Below are 22,309 nucleotides of genomic sequence, written 5' to 3'. Positions count from 1 at the left end.
GATCATCGCATGGCTCGTCGAATTAGGACACTGCTTTAGGAAACTTGGATGAGCGCAGCTTCAGCTAAAACGCTCTGTGGCTGGCAGGGAAACTTCAGAAATGACTAAATGTTCGGTTTTTACGCTAGATGGCGCTATGTGGCAACATCTTAGTATGCGTATGAATTTTTCTAAGAAGACTTCCTTTCCACCCTGTTTGGACAGTAGCCACTCATCACACGTGAATCCCTCTCTGTTTATATGTTTAATTATCCCAGCATGGCGGCTTTCGCTTGTGTTTATTTAATGTCCCATGAGGGTGAAGCTTTCTGCAATAAACTTAAATACTCATGTTTAATTCTTGCTGTTGAGTGAAATTATGTAATTTTAAATTAAAGCATATAACCACGTGCGGTATGTGGTTTACAGCAGGCCTTTATCTCCTCCCGTCCTGAATTATGGCTTTACTATATTCTCCTTGTTTGTTAGTGTATTTAATATTTCCATACCTGTGAATCCTCCATGCATGATAAAAACATGACCCTCGTTGTTTTGCGTTGGATGCAGCTGAAACCCTCTTTTATGAAGCCTTCAATAACTTGAGGTGATTAAAAGGCTCTGTCATTATTCTTTCACTCGTTAGGAAGGCCTCTCGGATTTCAAGTGTCTCCTTTTACACTCCTGAGTCGCCACATTCATCATGGGACCTGGCTGAAGTTTTATTGCGGCCGCTAGAGGAGGATGCAAAAACAAAAGCTGAGGAGTGTGGGGTGGACTCAAAGGGCAACTAGTCCCAATACACATTCTCAGTGGGGAGGAAAAAAAGTGAGAGAGAGAGGGGGGGAAAGAAAAATGCGCGCCGGGGCATGAGTCGAGTGCTTCTCTCTGCTTAATTTTGACACAGTTCAACACATTTCATCCACTTGGAAACTCCAGGTTATCCCCCGACGTTATGGGCGTACCTACACGTTTTTTCATCACAAAGGAGTAAGGTGAGGGACGGGGTCACACAGCTCCATAAATACTTGGTGTGGCTGAGACTTCGGATGGACCCTGGAGGCGTAAATACTGCTGCTGGAGGAAGCTCGCACACAGGAGAGGAGCGGCGATTTTTCTGCAAGCTGATACCTCATTTGTAGAAGGGCAGACTGCTAAAAGCCTCCTCAGTTACCACCGTGAAAGTTGTGGTGCCTCTGGCTAATATGGAAAGTCTATGATTCCGTGTTGGCACAACTATAGCATAAATTGTTACGCTTTTTTCTCTCCCTTCACTGAGTGCGATGTAGTTCATCTTCACATCTCAAAGTGAGCTGATTTGTCAAGATGACAGCGCTTACACCTTTGAACCGTGCCGTACTTGGACTTGCGTGGAGCTGTTTGAGTTTCCTGTCGTGCGTGCATTGCGTTTTAAGTGACAATCATGTGCACTCCAGTTTTATTTACAGGAGGTTGCGCAATCACGAGCGCAGGGAGATACAGAGAGAGATCCTCTCCATCCTGGGCTTGCCTCACCGTCCCAGGCCCTTCTCTCCCGGGAAGCAGGCGTCCTCCGCGCCGCTGTTCATGCTAGACCTGTACAACGCCATGGCCGTGGATGAGGAGGAGGGCGTGCAGGAGAGCGCAGGGAAGAGCTTTAGTGCCAAGGCTCAAGGGCACTCTAGGAAAAGTTACTACAACCCCCAGCATGCCGGCTACTCCCGTGTGGCACAGCCTTACCGAGCGGCCCCTCTCGTAGGCCACAGCCCCGCACTCACCACAGCGCAAGACACCAACTTTCTCAATGACGCCGACATGGTTATGAGTTTTGTCAATTTGGGTAAGTGTCATTAAAACGGGATCAATATCCACACGTGCTATAAATCAATATATACATCGGGATTATGTGCAGGTGATTCTTGGTTATCACGGACACTGAAAGAAATTGACTTATTCATCTTTCACTAGATTTCTATTTCCTCGACAGAGATAAGTGAGGGATTTTAAACTTTTTATTTCTCTTATTATAGATGACATTAAGGCAAATCTTAAAACACCAACATAAGCTGAACGAGCCTGCTTTTTGGGATGAAAAATATTACCACTTATTTCTGGAAAATAACCGGACACACGTACAATATTTTTTTAGAGAAACCTGTGCAAGCTCTCATACGAAACTTGCCGAGGAGCAAATTCAAGATTTATAATTTTTGAAAAGACATTTGTGCATCTAAATGTAAAAAAATAAAGTTCGTCGTCAGACATCAGTCATTTTCAGAGTACCGAGGGGTTGCTACAGACTCCTGTTAAATATTTTGTATTTAACACAATCGAGCTGAACGTTTTGACCCATCAATTTGTGCTGCTTTCTATTTTTTTCTGAAGTCGCTTTTATGTATAATGATTGTGTTTGTTCGGTAGCTGCGACCCTTAACCCAGCAGTTCACAGCGACTTATCAGATGACTGTCTGACCTTGAGAAAATTGGCCTAAATTATTTCCTGTTGTTAAAAGAGGGTGATACTGACTGATACTCATATCTGAGGTTCTGTCACTAAGAGAAACCACAAGCCCCTTTCATAATATTTGTGCTATTTGTACCATTTATTATTCCATCATGACATTAAAAATATTCGCAATATTAATCAAAATATTACACAGTCCTGCAGAACTGAATATTTAAAAACAAATCCCTGTAACATATCATCTACAAAGTTTCACTATTTTATTCTTTAAGGATTGTATTTTCCAAAATACAAAGCGAATTTGTGGAGACTTGCTTGTAACATTATTCCCTCACCTTGGTCTCAGCCCATCTGTTTCCACTTACCGCTACACCAGGGCATGTACACTGTCAGGCTTGAAGGCTCTGCTCTCATTCTGGAGACTGTCAGTGGAGTGTTCAATGGGGCTCTGTCTTTATTACAGTACACTCACATATAGCTACTGACCTCAACTGTTTTAAAATGTCTATGTGGCATTTTATGCGGTTTAATATGCTTACGCTAGTATCAATAAGAAGCCAGCTATTCAAACATCCAAACACACAAGACAGCATAAAAAGGGGGGCTTTTATTAATAAAACATCAGTCATTTGATAATTTCATTACAGCCCAGTTAGAACCAGCTGAATAAAACTGATATCTTACATTTTTATTTAATATTTTGCTATTTCAAAGGTAAATGCTCTGTGTTCTCAGTGACACTTCTGTTTCAGATTACCACCCGTGGCTAATATAATGGAACGCGCTCAGTGGGTAAAAGTCAGAGCTGACCTCTGACCTGTTTGTGCTAAGTAACGGCAGGCGTTCCCTCTCGATAAAATATCAGGGAAATGCACTGCATGATATCACCGTGGATGTCAGAACATCCGCTGACCTCAGCCACATGCCTTTACTCTGCTACCAGGTGGAGGTGAGAGATGGCCGAGGTCACTTTGTCAGCATGTCCCTAATGTAGGTACACTGGAGCTCTTTGATGCTGAAATTGAGGACATATATATATATATGTATATATATATATATATATAAAATCAGATGCTTCCCCTTAGGAAAAAAAAATAGAAGCTGTGCATATCCTCCACTTGTCTCCACATAGGTATAAAACAAATCCACCGATTAAAAAAAAAAAAAAGACGAGCCTTAAAAAGTAATCTTATATTATCTGTTATATTAGAAATATTTTACTTTCAAGCTTAAGGGTTAGCTACTTTTTATGAAGCCTAGCAGAGGTCAGAATGAGGTCAGAAAAGAGGTCAGAGTAGACACTCATGTGATGCTGAAGAATCCTGTCTGCTCTTTTTCTTACTTGAGGAGCAGACGAAAGTGTCTTTAATTGAAATCAGCCTGTTTTTCTTAACTGACAGCCCATTCATCATGGCCAGAGAATGCAGTTAGGCACACAGTAGAGGGCCTGTCTGGGAACTGCTACCTGTATTGAGTTGACTGATTTAATGAACTGGAAAGTGCTTTTGTTGGTAGTCAAAATGTTTGGATTGGACCTTGAATGTGAAAGAAGATGTGATAAATTACACTTTTTTCCTGCGCATTGATGCTGGCATATTTTCTCCTTTAAACAGCTTAAGAAGCAGTTCAGGAGGTGAACTCATACATTTATATATATATATATTTTTTTTTTCATCAACTTTTCTTCCCGGTAGAAATCAACTTTGTCATAAAGTATTTTCTTTTCCAGTGGAGAAAGATAAAGATTTTTCTCACCAACGAAGACACTACAAGGAGTTCCGTTTTGATCTGACTCAAATACCGGACGGGGAGGCAGTGACTGCAGCTGAGTTTAGGATCTATAAGGACCGTAGTCATGCCCGCTACGACAATATTACCCTGAAGGTGACCATATATCAAGTCATCAAAGAGTATCAAAACAAGTAAGTGCCAGACCAACCACAACTATGTATTAAATGTTCATATTAAATGTGATTGTACCTCTGTAGTCCTGAACTGTTTAACTGGGTAATCTCTAAATAATTTCTGATATTTTTATTACATAACGATAGCTTAAAGTGTCCAGCAATGTGTAACTAAAATGCTTTACCTCAACCAGTTGGTGTTTGCTGCTTTAGTAAACTCATGAAAGTGTTCTTTTTACTAATGCTGCTACTTGCATTTAACTAAAAATGTCCCAGCACTTCTTGGATTACAGTTTAAAGGACTTACTGCTTCATTTTATGGGCATAAAATTATTGTAGATAAACAAGGGGGAAAATGAGTCATAAAGTGAGTCAGTCTTTTAAAAAAAAAGAACAAAGACAAAGGACCTATGTTAAGTTTGTTCTCAGTTATTTAAAGGTTTAGTGAAATGTAAAACAGGCTGGAAGCTTCTTCCTTGTAGTGAAAAAGCAGAATGAAGTAGCCGCTACTGCAAAAAGTGAGAACTATTTAAAACTATTTGCATCTCGATTTGTATCTTATTTCATAATGGCCATTGTCTGTCGGGGGTTGAAACTTTCCACTTGCAAAGCACATCCTCCCATCTCAAACTCTGCTCTCCTTCATTCGCACCATGTCTGCCTTACAAATATAGTTCACGGATAAAGAGAACTCCATTAGCAAGTTGGCCACTTATGAAGCTTGGAAGGTCCGTCAGTTATCACTCGTCTTGTGTTGCCTGCCAAGCTGGCTGTGTCCCAGATGAAACCACGAGGGCCCGTATCGGGAGGGGGTTGGAGGCTCCCTAGGGTGCTCCCGTGGTCACTGTTATGCCCGCCACCTGCCTGTCTTAACAATATTCCGGAAGTTTAAAGCAAGACATAGCTGAATACACAAGGGTGCACTTAAAAGTGGGCCCACATTTGCTTGCCAAAAATGTGTGTGGGTGATTGAAGGGAAGATATGGCCCTCCGGGGCTTTGAAAAGGTCCAAGTCAATGGACTCTACCATCTTAAAGGGGAAGAATGCTCAGTTCATGTTTTCACACATGCTTTCATGGAGAATAGTGTATTTGAATTAGTGCTCACAAACAGGTACGAGTCTTTCACAGTGACTGAAATCTTAGAGAACAGTTTTCTGGATTTTTCTGTCATCATAAAAGCTTAAATGCAGTTACAGTATGAGTAGGGTTCATTTGTAAAGCCATACAGATTCTTTTGTGTTTGCCTCCAGCACGTTAGGCAGAATGCTGCTTATAGACACAGACGAGTTTCAGCCTGTGCCCTTAATGTTGTTTTATATACTACACAAGTTGCTGGAGGTCTGACCCCCTTTTAAACCATATCCTCTTCACCTTGTACGTTGGAAGCGGGTGAAGTTGTGCCACAAACCTCTACTAAGTTTCTACAAAATGCTGATTATATAAATACTCATGATTGCCAGTGGTTCTCATTTGGCCCATTCAACAAAATCAGTTTAGCACAGATTGAACAGGTTGTGGTCTCTGTAGCAAATTTAAAACCATTTTGTTAGGGTATTTTAGGGGTTTAAGAGACTGACAATATAAAGCTTAGAAAATCAAATCCCACTAAAAAAAATGTTTCCTGTCCACATGTTCTGCCATTTACTTAAAATAATAAAAGTTCAGTAAAAGCAATGGCCAGTGATAGAGATAATGTGTTAAATAGTGCATGAGAATAACACTGTATATAAGATGCTGGTATTGGGGAAGTCTGTGGAGTCTGTAACCAGAATACACTTTATGTATGTATTTGAGGACTAATAAGTTCTTTGAACTTTAAGCTGTTTTTTAAAATTTATAACAGCACAACTTATTTTGCTATTTTAAACTTGCAGGGTTTATGTTTACTTGCTAGTGTCTTCACTGAGTTAATGAAACACAGAAACAAAAGCAACTATGTGAAAATGCTCTACTTCGTATCCATACAGGTTGTCAAATGTATACTTAAAGTCAGAGTACTTGTAGTTTCAGACAACTGCACACCTATCTCAGAGTCACACCTGCTCTGGTACTGAACTTTACTGCTGAACATGAATTCCTAATGGAAAATATTGACTTGTGAACATAGTTTGTTAAACACAGAGCAGTCTGAACAGTTACCACTCAGCTTTGGTGTTCAGTCACATTCTCTAGTGACCCCAGATTAAAATGTAGGATAAACATTTGCACTCTTGGATACAGCTACAAACCTATACCTACTCAGGCTAAATTATCACAGGAAATAAGCTAAAAGCTACAAAAGTCAAAAAGGAAGTTTAGAAGTATGTCATGCATAAAGATTATGCTTGATTTTTATTACACCTGCAATAAAGACATAAATGGTTCCTGAAGGACTGACGGAAAATCTTGGTTGTCTCTGACCAGCATCAGGCAACCACAAAAACGTAACAGGCTCTGCTTTATCTGATCTGCAACTTGAAAGGAATCCAATGCAAATTAGGAAGTAGGGCTTTTTTTTCAACTTTGAGTTGATTGAGGCCTTATGTCAAGCTTATGTTAAAAAACAGCAAAAGAAAAACAGCTGATATGCATGATTCATAGCTCCTGAAAGTTCTGAAGTACTGGCAAACCCTGTGCCCTACGACTCTGCTATTTATTACTAGTGAAAGGTTTTTCCAACAAAAGCACCGCTTTCTTTTCAGGTCCAGCACACAGTAACGAGTTTAACACTCTTACAGACCAAAGTTTTTATTCATTATCAGGAAAAGCATAAAAACATAACAAATCAGACAAACAAGAGAAAGAAAAAAAAACAACCCAAAAGAAATCACACAAATTAAAGTCATTATATATCTTTGCAAGTACACATATGGGGGGGAAAAGAATGAAAATGTTTGATTTCCAAAGGAGGGAGGGAAGCGTTGCCACAGAGTTTGGAATAAAGTACTCAGTCATGATAAGATTCAGACTACATGTTCTAGAAAATAATGCCAAGTACATGTGCACTCACCAGCCACTTTATTTTCTCAGACATTTTGGTCCATATTGATATGATTACACGGGTGATGCAGATTTGTCAGCTGAACATCTATGATGCCAATCTTTCATTCCATCGCATCCCAGAGGTGCCCTGTTGGATTAAGATCTGGTGTCTCTGAAGGCAATTTGAGTACAGTGAACTCATTGTCATGTTCAAGAAACGAGTTTTAAACAGTCTGAGCTCTGTGACATGGTCCTTTATCCTGTTGAAAGCAGCTATCAGAAGATTCAATTCAATTAGGTTCAATTCAATTTAATTCAGGTTTAGTGCCAAATCACATCGACAGTCACCTCAGGGTGCTTTATGCCAGGGTAAATATCCTACAGCAAAATCAGACAATCTCCTATAAGCAAGCACTTTGTGAGAGTGGGAATAAAAAAACTCCTTTTTCATAGGAAGAAACTGAAGAAAGTGTCATGACCAGTTGGAGGGTAAGGGGAAAGGGAGTATAGACAGAAAGCTGGATACATTGAGGTCATAAAGGGATGGTCAGCAACAATATTCAGGTAGGCTGCAGATACTAGGTGGGATGGATCCATTATTTCATGTTGTTTAGGCCAAATTCTGACCTTAACTTATATTTTCACAATTTTCTGTTGTCCAATTTTTGTGCACGCAGACAAGTTCTTTTGGTTAGCTTGGTTTTAAGAAATGGTTATTTGAGTTGCGTTTGCGTTTATGGCCATTCTTCTCTGATCTCAGTCGCTTTTCTTCCCCATTCTGAATCGGTTTGAATTTCAGCAGGTTGTCTTTACCATGATTGAATTCTCTCAGTTGCTGCCACGTGAATGTCTGATTAGACAGTTGTGTTAACAAGCAGCTGAATGGATGTGCCTAACAAAGTAGCCAGTGATATATGCACCAGCTGTTTTTGCTCATTTTAACTGTAGCTTATTTAGTGCAGATGTTCATGACATTGTTTTCATTGACTTTTTAGAGATGCAGAGACGTTCTTACTTGACTCCAAAAAGGTCCAGGCATCTGATGGAGGCTGGCTAGTGTTTGACATAACAGCTACCAGTAACCACTGGGTGATGAATCCACAGCAGAACCTGGGCCTGCAACTCTGTGTGGAAACTGTAGATGGCAAGTGGAGTTCAGTTTTTCTTTCCATTACTTTTTTTTCTCTTGTAATCGCTTTAGATTTATTTTAAACTCCTAGACTTTTAAAAGGTCAACTTCACCTTTCAAGACAATCCACAATGTCTGCATTTGATTTTACGAAAATGTTTTATGTGACATCAGGTCAAATGTCTGGCAGTGTTTGGATTATGATTATTTATCACCAATTCCCACCAATTAATTGCCATAAATCAAAAAAATTAAGATGAGCTGACCTGGTTTTTGTATTTGTACTTACTCTGAAAGCAGTCATAAATTTCTAAAACTACCCATTGAGATTAAATGTTGTTTTAAAAGTTTTATTTACCTTTTTATTTTTTTTAAAGGACGAAGTATAAACATGAAATCTGCTGGAATCATCGGGAGGAACGGGCCCCAGTCCAAACAGCCATTCCTGGTTGCTTTCTTCAAGGCCAGCGGGGTGTTGCTTCGCTCAGTCAGAGCTGCTGGTGGGAAAAAAAAGAACCACAATCGCAATAAATTGAATAATCAACAACAATCCTCAAAGGCACCAAAAACTGGAGGTAAGTGGGCTTAAAATTCAATTCAATTCAATTTTATTTATATAGCGCCAAATCACAACAAAAGTCGCCTCAAGGCGCTTCATAGATACAGAGAAAAGCCCAACAATCATATGACCCCCTATGAGCAAGCACTTTGGCGACAGTGGGAAGGAAAAACTCCCTTTTAACAGGAAGAAACCTCCGGCAGAACCAGGCTCAGGGAGGGGCGGCCATCTGCTGCGACCGGTTGGGGTGAGAGAAGGAAGACAGGATAAAAGACATGCTGTGGAAGAGAGACAGAGGTTAATAACAGATATGATTCAATGCAGAGGGGTCTGTTAATACATAGTGAGTGAGAAAGGTGACTGGAAAGGAAAAACTCAATGCATCATGGGAATCCCCCGGCAGCCTACGTCTATTGCAGCATAACTAAGGGAGGATTCAGGGTCACCTGGTCCAGCCCTAACTATATGCTTTAGCAAAAAGGAAAGTTTTAAGCCTAATCTTAAAAGTAGAGATAGTGTCTGTCTCCCGAATCCAATCTGGAAGCTGGTTCCACAGAAGAGGAGCCTGAAAACTGAAGGCTCTCCCTCCCATTCTACTTTTAAATACTCTAGGAACAACAAGTAGGCCTGCAGAGCGAGAGCGAAGTGCTCTAATAGGGTGATATGGTACTACAAGGTCATAAAGATAAGATGGGGCCTGATTATTTAAGACCTTGTATGTGAGGAGCAGGATTTTGAATTCAATTCTGGATTTAACAGGAAGCCAATGAAGGGAAGCCAAAACAGGAGAAATATGCTCTCTCTTTCTAGTCCCTGTCAGGACTCTTGCTGCAGCATTTTGGATTAGCTGAAGGCTTTTCAGTGAGTTTTTTGGACATCCTGATAATAATGAATTACAGTAGTCCAGCCTGGAAGTAATAAATGCATGAACTAGTTTTTCAGCGTCACTCTGAGACAGGATATTTCTAATTTTAGAGATGTTGCACAAATGGAAGAAAGCAGTCTTACATATTTGTTTAATATGTGCATTGAAGGACATATCCTGGTCAAAAATGACTCCAAGGTTCCTCACAGCGTTACTGGAGGCCAAGGTAATGCCATCCAGAGTAAGAATCTGGTTAGATACCATATTTCTAGGCTTTTCAGGGCCGAGTACAATAACCTCAGTTTTATCTGAATTAAGAAGCAGAAAGTTAGCGGCCATCCAGGTCTTTATGTCTTTAAAACATTCCTGCAGTTTAACTAATTGGTGTGTGTTATCTGGCTTCATGGACAGATAGAGCTGGGTGTCATCTGCATAGCAGTGAAAATGTATGCTATGTCTTCTAATGATACTGCCTAAGGGAAGCATGTATAATGTAAACAGAATTGGTCCGAGCACTGAACCCTGTGGAACTCCATAATTAACCTCAGTGTGTGAAGAGGACTCTCCATTTACATGAACAAACTGGAGTCTATTAGATAGATATGATACAAACCACTGCAGCACAGTACCTGTAATACCTACAGCATGTTCTAATCGCTCTAATAGGATATTATGGTCGACAGTATCGAACGCTGCACTAAGGTCTAGCAGGACAAGCACAGAGATGAGTCCACTGTCAGAGGCCATAAGAAGATCATTTGTAACCTTCACTAAAGCTGTTTCTGTGCTGTGATGACCTCTGAAACCTGACTGAAACTCTTCAAATAAACCATTCCTCTGCAGATGATCTGTTAGTTGTTTGACAACTACTCTTTCAAGGATTTTTGATATGAAAGGAAGGTTGGAGATTGGCCTATAATTAGCTAAGACTGCTGGGTCTAGAGATGCTTTTTGAGTAAAGGTTTAACTACAGCCAGCTTGAAGGCCTGTGGTACATAGCCGATTATTAGAGATAGGTTGATCATATTTAAGATCGAAGAATTAATTAATTGCAGGACTTCTTTGAGCAGTTTTGTAGGAATGGGGTCTAAAAGACACGTTGATGGTTTGGAGGAAGTAATTATTGAAGTTAACTTAGAAAGATCAATTAGAGAAAAAGAGTCTAACTTAACATCAATGGTACTAAGAGTAGCTGTAGATAATATTACATCTGTGGGATGATTATTGGTAATTTTTTCTCTAAAAATTTTACTTGTGAAGAAGTTCATGAAGTCATTACTAGTTAACGTTAAAGGGATTGTTGGCTCAAAAGAGCTCTGACTTTTTGTCAGCCTGGCTACAGTGCTGAAGAGAAACCTGGGGTTGTTTTTATTTTCTTCAATCAGTGATGAATAGTAAGATGTTCTGGCTTTGCGGGGGACTTTCTTATAAAGCAGCAAACTATTTCTCCAGGCTAAATGATGATCCTCTAAATTTGTGACACGCCATTTCCTCTCCAGATTACGAGTCATCTGCTTTAGGGTACGTGTTTGAGAATTATACCACAGAGTCAGGTACTTCTGATTAGAGACCTTAGTTTTCACTGGAGCGAGCTACAGTATCCAGAGTCATACGTAGTGAGGAGGTGAAATTATTAACAAGATAATCGACCTCTGTTGGGGTAGCGTTCAGATAGCTGCTCTGCTCTATGTTGGTACAGGGCATTGAAGATGATAACAGTGGGTGGATTATATTCTTAAACTTAGTTACAGCGCTTTCAGAAAGACATCTACTTTGATAAAGTCTACTCTCCACCACTGTGTAATCAATTATTGTAAATGTAAATGTTATCAGGAAATGATCAGACAGGACGGTTTTCAGAAAATACTGTTAAATGTTCAGTTTCTATGCCATATGTTAAAACAAGATCTAGAGTGTGATTAAAGTGGTGGGTGGGTTCTTTTACATTTTGAGAGAAACCAATTCAGTCTAATAACAGATTAAATGCCATGTTGAGGCTGTCATTTTTAGCATCTACATGGATGTTAAAATCACCCACAATAATTATTTTATCTGAGCTCAGAACTAAATTAGATATAAAGTCTGAGAAATCAGACAGAAACTCTGTGTAAGGCCCAGGTGGACAATAGATGATAACAAGTAAGACTGGTTTCTGAGTTTCACAGCTGGGGTGGACAATGTTAAGCATCAGGCTTTCAAATGAATTAAAAGTCTGTCTTGGTCTTTCATTAATTAATAGGCTGGTGTGAAAAATTGCTGCCACACCGCCCCCTCGGCCTGTGCTTCGAGGTTTCTGGTAGTTAGAATGACTCGGGGGTGTTGATTCATTTAAACTAACAGAATCATCCTGCTGCAACCAGGTTTCTGTAAGGCAGAGTAAATCAGTTTGTTGATCAATTATTAAGTCATGTACTAACAGAGACTTGGAGGAGAGAGACCTAATATTTAATAATCCACATTTCACTGTTTTACTCTTTGGTTCAGATGTGGATACTGTATTGTTCTTTCTTTGTAATTGTTTATGTTTAAGTTGTTTGTTGCTGGTTTTTAGTTTGTTATTTGTCTTTTTGGGAGCTGACACAGTCTCAATCATAGTTCTGCTGTTCTTTGTTCTTCTTCTCAAAGTATTTTCTTGATTTCTTACTTTGGAAACAAATTTGTTTATAAGTGGCTACACATGATATTTGTCATTTCGATAAATAATCCAGCACATTGATTAATGCTTATTATCCACCAATTACCATTATAAATGAAAGGAATTTTACTTCAACTTTAAATGTTGGGTGTATTAATAATTCTCTGAAACATCCGTTAACTCCAAAAGCAATACATTCATAATAGCATGTTGTAGTAAGTTAAAAAAACAATTTCTTGTCATAAAAAAAGTACTATTATTTTTCAGATTATAACACCAGTGAACAGAAGCAAGCCTGTAAGAAGCACGAGCTTTATGTCAGCTTTCGGGACTTGGGTTGGCAGGTAAAACACAAATATTCGACATCTCTTACAATGAAAAAATTGTTAGGTAATCACACAAAAATGACTCATTTAGTCAAATTATGAGATAATCAATCAGGTATACTAAATGTCTTCTTTTTCTAAAGGATTGGATCATTGCACCGGAGGGCTATGCTGCTTTTTACTGTGATGGCGAGTGCTCGTTTCCACTCAACGCACACATGAATGCAACAAATCATGCTATTGTGCAAACTCTGGTAAGCATTCTTTAGAGTGTATCCCGCATGCGTGTTGCAGTAAAGTCTGGCTATAAGCTAATAACGTTCTTACCATTTGTAACTCTCTGCTGTTGCACCTCTTTAAACTCTACTTTATGCTCTCATTTATAGGTCCACTTAATGTTTCCTGACAATGTGCCAAAACCATGCTGCGCCCCAACCAAGCTCAATGCAATATCAGTACTTTACTTTGATGACAGCTCAAATGTTATCCTGAAGAAATATAGAAATATGGTAGTTAGGTCTTGTGGGTGCCATTAACGGGCGAGGCCAATTTTAATTTATGCAGTCTGGCATGGGAATTGCTGGAGGTGTGATGTCATGTTCAGTATTATGTATATAGAGTTTTATTAATTTATTTTCCTTTTTAAAAAAATAGCACTGAATATTTTGATATTTAAATGATTAGGACAAAATACAGATTTTACTTTACAACAGTTATCATTTAACTTCTGTGTCCGTTGGCATATACTTTGTATTGGTTAGGACTGTATATCTTTTATGAGAAAACTGTTCACTGGAGTCACTATGATCGCTTCCTCTTCTGTTGTTTTCTTTTCTCCTTTTTTTTCCTATACATAGTGTGCTACAAACGCTATAAACACTGTATTTCAATGTTAATTTCTTAATGAGTTCATTCCCAGTTCAGAACGGTAATCGTTCATGACAGACGCATACAGAATAATGTCCCGCGATACTGTAACACAAGCACATTTTATTAACAAGGGGGATCTCCATATTATGCTATTAACACTAACGTCTCAACTTCAACAGGCTCTTGGAAATATTTCAAATTAAATCGGATCACAGGATTAAAATAACACACTGAGCGTTCTCTAATATAAACCAAACTGCCCAAAGCTGTTTTCAAGCTGTCACCGTCTTTCAGCGTTGATACTGTTTCACCTTTTCCAAGCCAGTTTTTTTTCTCTGGTGTTCTCAGAAAGGGAATATGTCAGTCTGGAATGAAACACGTATAATGTTGAGTGTTCGCTTATTTTTTTAACAATGTTTATCTCTTACATAAACACTGTTTCTCATTTCTCTCTGGACTTTGTCATAGTTACATCTTTGCGCCGCACATATTCGATCTCATGTTTGGAAAGTAGTGTATCTTAACGTAGAGTGCTGTGTATTTAATAAATGTACCACTTGAAAGCTCTTATCTTTGCTCGGCTTTTATTGACTTCGCAGCTTTTCTTACTTCATTTATCACGCACAACTATAAATCTGTAAGAAGAAAGAAAAAATCCCTGGTGAAATAAATGCATTATTTATTGTTTCTTATTTGTTTTTTTTTTAGTTTTTTAGGTATTTCTGTTTGGAATTCTGTGGATCTTTTACTCACTGCTGCCAAACTACCGTCTCAGATTTATCAATGTTTGACAAGTATGATATAAACTAGAAGTACACCCACAGAGCCTGATGACATGCTCTTAGGGAGCGGTAATGCTAAGTAGTACAGTGCTACCAGCGAGGCAATGCTGTGACCTCCGATACCAGCCCAAAAGAGTGATTATCATGAGAATGACAGCAGAGAAAAGCAACATTTTCCAGATTATGGTGGAAAGTTCCCATCAACCATATTATTTATGTGACATGCTTGATACATATATACTTACCGGCATGCTGTAAATTCACATTTTGTCACTGCCCATCTGCTTCGAGCTAAGATTCAACCTTGGAAACAAAGTGGAAACCATGAACAAAACCGAGTGAGTGTTGGTGCACTCATCCATGGATAAGCAGGACTTCCCGAAAAGTGCGAGGGAATGTGCTTTTTCCAAAAAAGTACTATGGTTACGCAGAACTCTTCAATGGTCTTGGAAATGCAGGGATTAGGTTAAGGATTAATATTTATTTGCACAACTGTGTTGACCCTCACTGAACACAGGATATGTACTGTTGCACTTTCCCCCTCCACCCTCCCTGTTTTATAACATTTTTTCTGACATGGCAGAACATTGAGTGACTGTATTTCACTTAATTAAAAGCAGTGGCTGGCCTGCCCAGATGTTATGTGGGCTCCATCGAAAAGGAGTGTTGACATTCAGTGAATAGAAGAGGCCACCTGCTAACTTAACTCTTGGCTTGAGGGGTGATTTGCATTCCTGTGGCCTGTTGCCTGGCATGATTACTCCTAGCACTTAACAATCCCATCTACTGTTTAATATGATGGATTCTTTCCAATTCAGCTACATTTCTTCCTTGTCTGTAATGCAGGAGCTGCTATGAATGAGCTTCTATTTAGGTTCTCCAAAATGACACAACCCTCCTCAACAGTAACCTCTTGACCACATGAAAGGGTAACAATTGCCATACTCGGGGCGGATTAATATAGTGGCCCCTTTTCCTCCGAGACCCCCGCGGTCAAAAGCAGCCAGCAGTGAGTCAGAGGTGCCTTGACATTTATCAGATCCGCACTTGTAGTGGCCACTTCTGAAAAAGGTCACAACCTCTGGTAGTTTACCTTTCCTGAATGGTTGCTTGTGAATTATTCATGCATCGTGCACTCGGTTTATAGTACATGTCACAACATGCTGTTGGCTTTACATAAACATAGTTGCATAATGTTGAGATGCGTTTCCATGTGCTGATATTTTTTTTCTACCACAAACATGTTTATCCTCTTTACCTGATTAAGAAAACAGAGGTATCCATGTCAGCAGCTGTTAAGAACATGTTCTTTTATTCAGCAAACAGGATATATTTATTAAGGAGACATCATCTTGAAGCTCCTACCTGACTGGGCCAAAAGTCACAAGTGCTTGAGGATTTAGGTCATTTTAATGTAAACGAATCCACCACCACAGGAAATGCTTTGACCCATGCTGAAAAACAAATACAAAAATCTGCTATAACGTGCCATTAATCTTGTCAGACCACAAACAGAGGTGGCCACTTAGAGATGACAAAATTAGAATCACAGATTAATTTTTTTTTAAAAGAGGCAGAACGTTGCAGTCTTTTTTCCTTTTTAAAAATGTAATTCCTTTTAGTGCAGTGAAGCATATCAGTCATCGTCTAAAAAATTTCCATAGTCAAGAGGAGCTGGTTCTAAATGGGTAAAACTACACAAAAAGAAATATTTTAGAAATACTGGAAAAGCAAAGAAGCTGGGATATGCTCCAGCCCCCTGCAACCCTAATAAGGATAAGCAGAAGAGGATGGATAGAAAAAGCAAAGTATTGTCTAATGTAAAAATATCATGCCATCCCTCCTTACTTTAAACTTTGCTTCTAAGGAGCCAGACTTTCTTATAATGTTCAAGTCTTTCATAATTTTTCTTTGGCCACTGGCTGCCTTCTCACTCAGCCAGTTCAGTCCAGTCCTTGTACTTCACCACTTTCAGGGGAATGTTTTGTTTGTTAAGCCACTTAACCCTGACCTATGAATCATTCTAGCATAAAAAGTCACCTAGCTGAAGCGATGAACCAGTGTTGGGCCAACCATACAATTTAAAGTAAAGAACCAGTTTTAAATTGTAATAGCAGCCTGTCACACACATCATTTGTTTCTATTTTTTTGTCTTAGAAAAAGTAATCTAATTTACAAAAAGTGCCAAAGATAAGAGTTTGATGGGCATAAACAGATGAGCAGTATCTTAAAGTCATTTTCTTAAGAAATAAGAAAAAAAGACCTGACACAGGACCTAAAGATGCATCTGAGTCTTCAATTTGGTCCAGCTACTGTTTGCTGAAGCATCATCAGAATTTGTCTCAGTGTAATGGTGGCTGTCAAGAACCCATTCTTAGGGGAGAAAAAGCAGTGCTATGCTAAATTACACAAGAACTGGACTGAAAATCTGTGGCAAGAAGTCTTATGCAGTGATTAATCCAAATTTGGCATTTTGACAATACCATATTTAAAGGGTCCGCTTGGCAAAAGCTTTATTTTTTAGCATGACAGACACACTGTCATAGCATACGTGGATAGAAAAACACGCTTCCAGACATGGATTGGCCTCCCCAGAGCTAAGACCTTAACATTATTGAAGCAGTGTGGTCATCTTGACAGAGAACAGAACAAAAGGCAGCCAAGATCCAAAGAGGAGCTTCCTTCACGAAGCCTCTGCAACTAAAGTAATCTTATTTGTTTTGAGTTTTAACCTTACATGATGTATTTCCATGTCAATTTGAAGAAGTTTTAATAAATTGCTGCACCTATTTCACATTTTTCAAGAAAAATATGAAGAAAAGGGGGGTGGGTTAAGACTTTTGTACACAACACATATTTATATCTGTTCACCCCTGTATGATAAAACTTGGTACCTTGCCATACATGACACAAAGTCCACCATATGATTTTAACACTGGGTTTTTTTTTGTTTGTTTTTTTAAACTTAAGGCTTCTGGCCCTTTTGAGTATTTAATTTAATTTCCAATAGTTTGTTCCAGTTTATTTTAAAGTGCATCTGAAGTATTATGAGTTATCAATTTTCTAAACAAGTGATGCAAATCAGACTGTTTGAAATAAAAAGCACATGTAACCAGTTGTTCATGAATTGGAATTGGAACTGTTCACAAATATACTCACAAACTGTGAAACTAAACATTTATTCGCCGCCTTAGTGGAGATTAATATGCTGGGTACACTGCAAATGCACACTTCCACACAATTAACCTGAACATTTTTGACTTTGACTATCATTGATGTGATCAATTACTGCTGCTGTGGGCTGCAGGCAGTTTCGATGACTGAAACAAAGCTTGGCTTGATCACATTTTGTTCAGTCTAATATAGCTGTGCAAAATAATAGCCGTTGTTCATTTAGTTTAGTAATTCCATGTTTTATTGATTTACACTGTGTCAACCAGAGATCTTTTTCTTTCTGTGGCTCAGAGTTTATTTTGAAAGTGTCACCTTGCAGTCCATCCACAAGGCAAGTGAAATTGTATCTAATAAAAATGTTGTGTAGTTTACCTAATTCATCTCCCCACATGTGGTTCTCCTTATTTGTATTCTGTGGGTGGGCTATGGCTTCCATATAGCTCAATCAGACCCTCTTGAAAAGGAGACCATATGGGTCACATTTTTACACATTGTTTGGTATGACAAGGCTGCAGTAGGACCATCGAGGAATGTGTCCTCACAAGGGGCAGTGCAGAAACACTATTATGTTTGCTTGTTATTCCCTTATGCGCATAATCTTTGAGAGTAAGAGAAGAGGGGCTCTCAGGTTCTCTAATTTACAGCAGACTGTTTGTGAACTCAGCTGTCAACTCCAATTAATATTATAGTTGGCACCTGTGCATTTCAACTCTTTCTATATTTTTAAAATGTTCTCCTTTCAGTCTTATTAGCATGTTTTAAAACTGCATTGGTCTTTCCTGATGGGATGCAAGAAATAGGCTAGAATTAAAAATTTAAATGTCCAGTTTACTTTGCATACTGCATGTTTTTAAATGCTAATCGAACATTGAGCCGTTTTCTCTTTCTATTGCATGCAGCATTTGCACAACAGATTTTTTCCATGCAAATGCATAGAGCATGGTAGTCTTTAGAGATTCCTTTGTGTTTTTTTTCTTAGCACAAAAATAGCTTCTAACATTATATGTTATGATTAACCATGCCTGCTGTCTTCTTTTTCCATGTTGCTTGGGTTGGACTATTTTTGTCAAAGAACATGTGGAATTTTAAATAATGTAACATATAAACAAAAGCTGATGAACAGGATATTTCCCTGTCTCTGAATCCAAATCCGTGTCTGTCCTGTAATAATCATGGCGATTTACTGTATGAATGAGGTTTCAAATTGCTGTACCTCAAAAGGCTCTAGTGTTAGCTTTTATTTTTTCTGAATTTATTCATTTTTTGTTACTTTGCTTCCTGCATCAGTTTTTTCCAAATGGTTTTTATATACTTTAGCCTTTCTTTGTATTTCTGTTTGCCCTAAAATACTTTTTGGGGGTCACATTTTAGGTAATGAATCTTGACTTATGGTTTTGCAACAACTCCCTGCATTTGAACCAAGCAGCAACCTCTAGCTCAGAAAAATCAAGCCAATACAGATTAGCCAAAAACTGCAGCTCTTGAAGTGGTCACTTGCAGCATGCTCCAAAAGTGAGTCATTCCCACATGGACTCTTGTCCATAAAATGCCCAACTTCATAGCAGAATTTTTTCACTGGTACAAAAAAAAAGAAATCATTTGAGTAAATATATGGAACAGTTCGTGTGTGGTAGCTTTCAACCTGCTAGTCCTTTGTCTATCTCATTGCATCTGATCACTAGCTTGTCAGGAAATCTTCATCCAGCTCCTGTGTCAGTTAGCTTTCTACCTGTAGCAGAGTTGGCTAGACTTAGGGCTATTGGTCATCATATTAGCATAGCTCCTTACCTGGCCCAGCCACTGAACTCACCGCAGCACCACAGGTCCTAGAAGTGGGCCTGCTGACCCCTAGCCAGTTCCTGCTCTTCCACCTCATACTCAGGAGTCTACTTTATTGTGGAGACCTGGTTAACCTTTTCTTTCAATGACATCCTGCCTCAGAATCAACCCATGCTAAACCCAGATTGTTTCCACAGCCAACACAAACTGTCCCAGAGAGTCTGCCTTCTTCACTGTTGCTCAGTTTGAGTGCTACATCTTGCAACTGGTGAGTGCAGAGACTGCTCCCAAGTCAGTCTGACAGTCAGTCCGCCAGCTCCAGAGTCATCCCTCCTGATGGACCCTCAGGCTGACATCCAAGCTAAGAAGCATCCGCCCTCTCTGCTGATACCTGGCAGATGCCTGACTGCACTGGTTCCAAGCTTTCTGTTCCACATCCTGCCTGAAGTACTATGTCTGGCTCGCCAGCCTTAGAGACCTCCAGAGAGCTTCCATCTTTACCGCCAGTCTTCTGAGAGGTTCTATTCTCTCTGTAGTGTTCCTGCTGGGCCTTCAGATAGTCTTCTTCTCACCTCCAACCTTGGTCTTGCCTGACTACCCTACCACTAGGCCAACCTCAAAAGTAGCCTCCCCTGTTTACTGAGCCTCCTGGCTGTCCTCCAGAGTCGTCATCATGGTCTGACTGAGCTGAGTTGCTCCACCTAACTGAGTGTTTACCTGGGTCTTCCCATCCTCTTTGGAGCAATTGGCCCAGGATTCTTAGCTCCCATGTTCGTCTGCTGTTAGGTTATCTGTCCAAACTCTTAGACTCTTTATCTCCTGGATGCTTGGTTATTTTTCTTACTCTTTGCCTCTTTCTTCAGTTTGCCTGCATGGATTTTTGTGGGCTTTTGCCTGCCGACTGTATTTTGGCATGTGTGACTTACGATGAGTTTGAGTTTACCTGGTTGGTGTTTTCTACCCCGATCTTCCCACACATCCAGTAAAGTAATTAGTAAAACACACTACTGTTATCAGTTTACAGCTGAAGGCACACAGAGATGTCAACAGCGATGACTTAAACCAAGCTCATGTGTATTCTGGCAGTTGTAACTTATGCTGTGAAATTCAGTTTCTCCCACCAAGGATAAGAATACACTGAAGGAAATCTCTACACTTTATGATCCAGGTGGAGCCGTAATCCAGCCATGAAGTCCTCTGTGGTGCAATATAAAAATCTGCACAATAAATATCCAGCTGCTTAGAAACATCCTCTTAAATTCATTTGTAACAAAGCGATTTTAAGGAGTGGCTTTGTGAAGAATGAATGATCTGATTTTATTGCTCCTTTAAACAGTGTGGATTGGTAAATGGCCTGTATTTGTATAGCGCTTTACTTAGTCCCTAAGGACCCCAAAGCACTTTACACTACATTCAGTCATCTACCCATTCACACACTGGTGATGGCAAGCTACATTGTAGCCACAGCTGATCTGGGGCGGACTGACAGAGGCGAGGCTGCTGGACACTGGCGCCACCGGGCCCTCTGACCACCACCAGTAGGCAATGGGTGAAGTATCAAGGATGCAACGACCGAGACTGTCGCAGCCGGGGCTTGAACCGACAACCTTCCGATTATAGGACAAACTACTAACTCTTGAGCCCCGATCGCCCCAATTAACATTTCACACTTGCACTCACTAATAAATATAGAAAAGTGATCTTTATTATGAAAAAGACAACTCCCACAGCCTTCCAGTAGACTGCATGTGCACTACAAATGATGCTCAGCCTTTATGATAATGTGTGGACTCATACCCAAAACATCAGTCAGAGGCTTTTGTGAGTAAAAACCATAGGGTGCTCAGTGGTGTGATTACTGTGAGGATAATCTTTAACACACATGCTGTCTCAAAGGGGAGCTGTGGAAAGTTGGCTAAGAGTGGTCGGCCTTCCAGAAAAAACTGTAGGACACGCTGCTATTTTTATAAAGACCTCACATTTTATTTCTTTAAAAAAATGTTTGTGGTTTTTTGTGGTACAAATTTGAATAAACTGAAAATTGAATAGGGTAACATAAGAGCATAAATACACACACACACACGCTTATGTATCTCTCTCTCTCTCTCTCTCTCTTTCTACACACACACACACACACACACACACACACACACACACACACACACACACACACACACACACACACACACACACACACATATATAAATGTACATTCTTCTTTGCTTTTCTGTGCAGCATATGTAATGCATGATTCTGTTTCAGTTATATGCATCAAGTGGTCTGGGGGTGTATATCCAACAAACCTTTTCATCTTCTCTGTATATGAAAGACCATGTCATTATTATTACTTCCATGGTGATGATGATGTGCTATTCGCTCAGCACCAGAACTCTCTTGTTGTTACAGTTCAGTTACATTCATGATGTAGAAATTGAAGACGGATGGAGGATGAAAATTGATTTGTTCTGGTTCCTGTTTTTTTCCCCTTCCACTTTGTTTTGAGTGTGTATCTAAGAGTTTAAAACTTCTTTCATGCCATGCCGAAACCTGTACTCCATAAAGTACTGTTTTTCACATCTGTTTCTACCTCTGTAAAGAGAGAGAGAGAGAGAGAGAGAGAGATACAGAGAGAGGGAGGAAGAGAGAGAGCAACAGAGTCTAGTCTTGTTCTTTTTTTAATGGAATTTGTTTCCAAGTTCATAAACATGGTGTGACAATGTTTGAATTTTATTTAATATGTTGAGGCATTCATCTTCTGCCTGGTCTCCAGAATCCTCATGTGCAAAATATATTGTTCTCAGGAGAAGCTAACAAACTAGCACAGAGACATCCCCTTTCCTGTCAGGGCATATCTGTTTGCCTAATCTACACAAACTTGGAGACTATGTTTCTTTACAGAGTTTA

The 22,309-nt window shown here is 39.5% G+C and overlaps 1 protein-coding gene across 2 annotated transcripts; it reads left to right on the top strand.

Moving 5' to 3' along the window:
• Positions 1–832: 832 nt before the first annotated feature.
• bmp5 (bone morphogenetic protein 5) lies at positions 833–14,235 on the top strand. 2 transcript variants are annotated; one of them, XM_086259734.1, is made up of 7 exons: positions 833–1,795; positions 4,149–4,341; positions 8,282–8,430; positions 8,793–8,990; positions 12,742–12,818; positions 12,944–13,054; positions 13,187–14,235. In XM_086259734.1, the coding sequence occupies exons 1-7, from the start codon at positions 1,303–1,305 to the stop codon at positions 13,334–13,336; spliced, it is 1,371 nt and encodes a 456-aa protein (XP_086115860.1). In that variant the 5' UTR covers positions 833–1,302; the 3' UTR covers positions 13,337–14,235. The 2 variants fall into 2 exon arrangements, with proteins under 2 accessions (XP_086115860.1, XP_086115858.1); XM_086259732.1 differs by having other exon boundaries at positions 4,134–4,341.
• Positions 14,236–22,309: the final 8,074 nt, after the last annotated feature.

This window comes from Aulonocara sp. 'chitande type north' Nkhata Bay, linkage group LG13, assembly GCF_057382095.1.
Source record: "Aulonocara sp. 'chitande type north' Nkhata Bay isolate Kocher_YH1m ecotype deep benthic linkage group LG13, A_spYH_male_GT1.1, whole genome shotgun sequence".
Lineage (NCBI taxonomy): Eukaryota > Metazoa > Chordata > Actinopteri > Cichliformes > Cichlidae > Aulonocara > Aulonocara sp. 'chitande type north' Nkhata Bay.
This window is presented reverse-complemented; position numbering and strand designations above follow the sequence as displayed.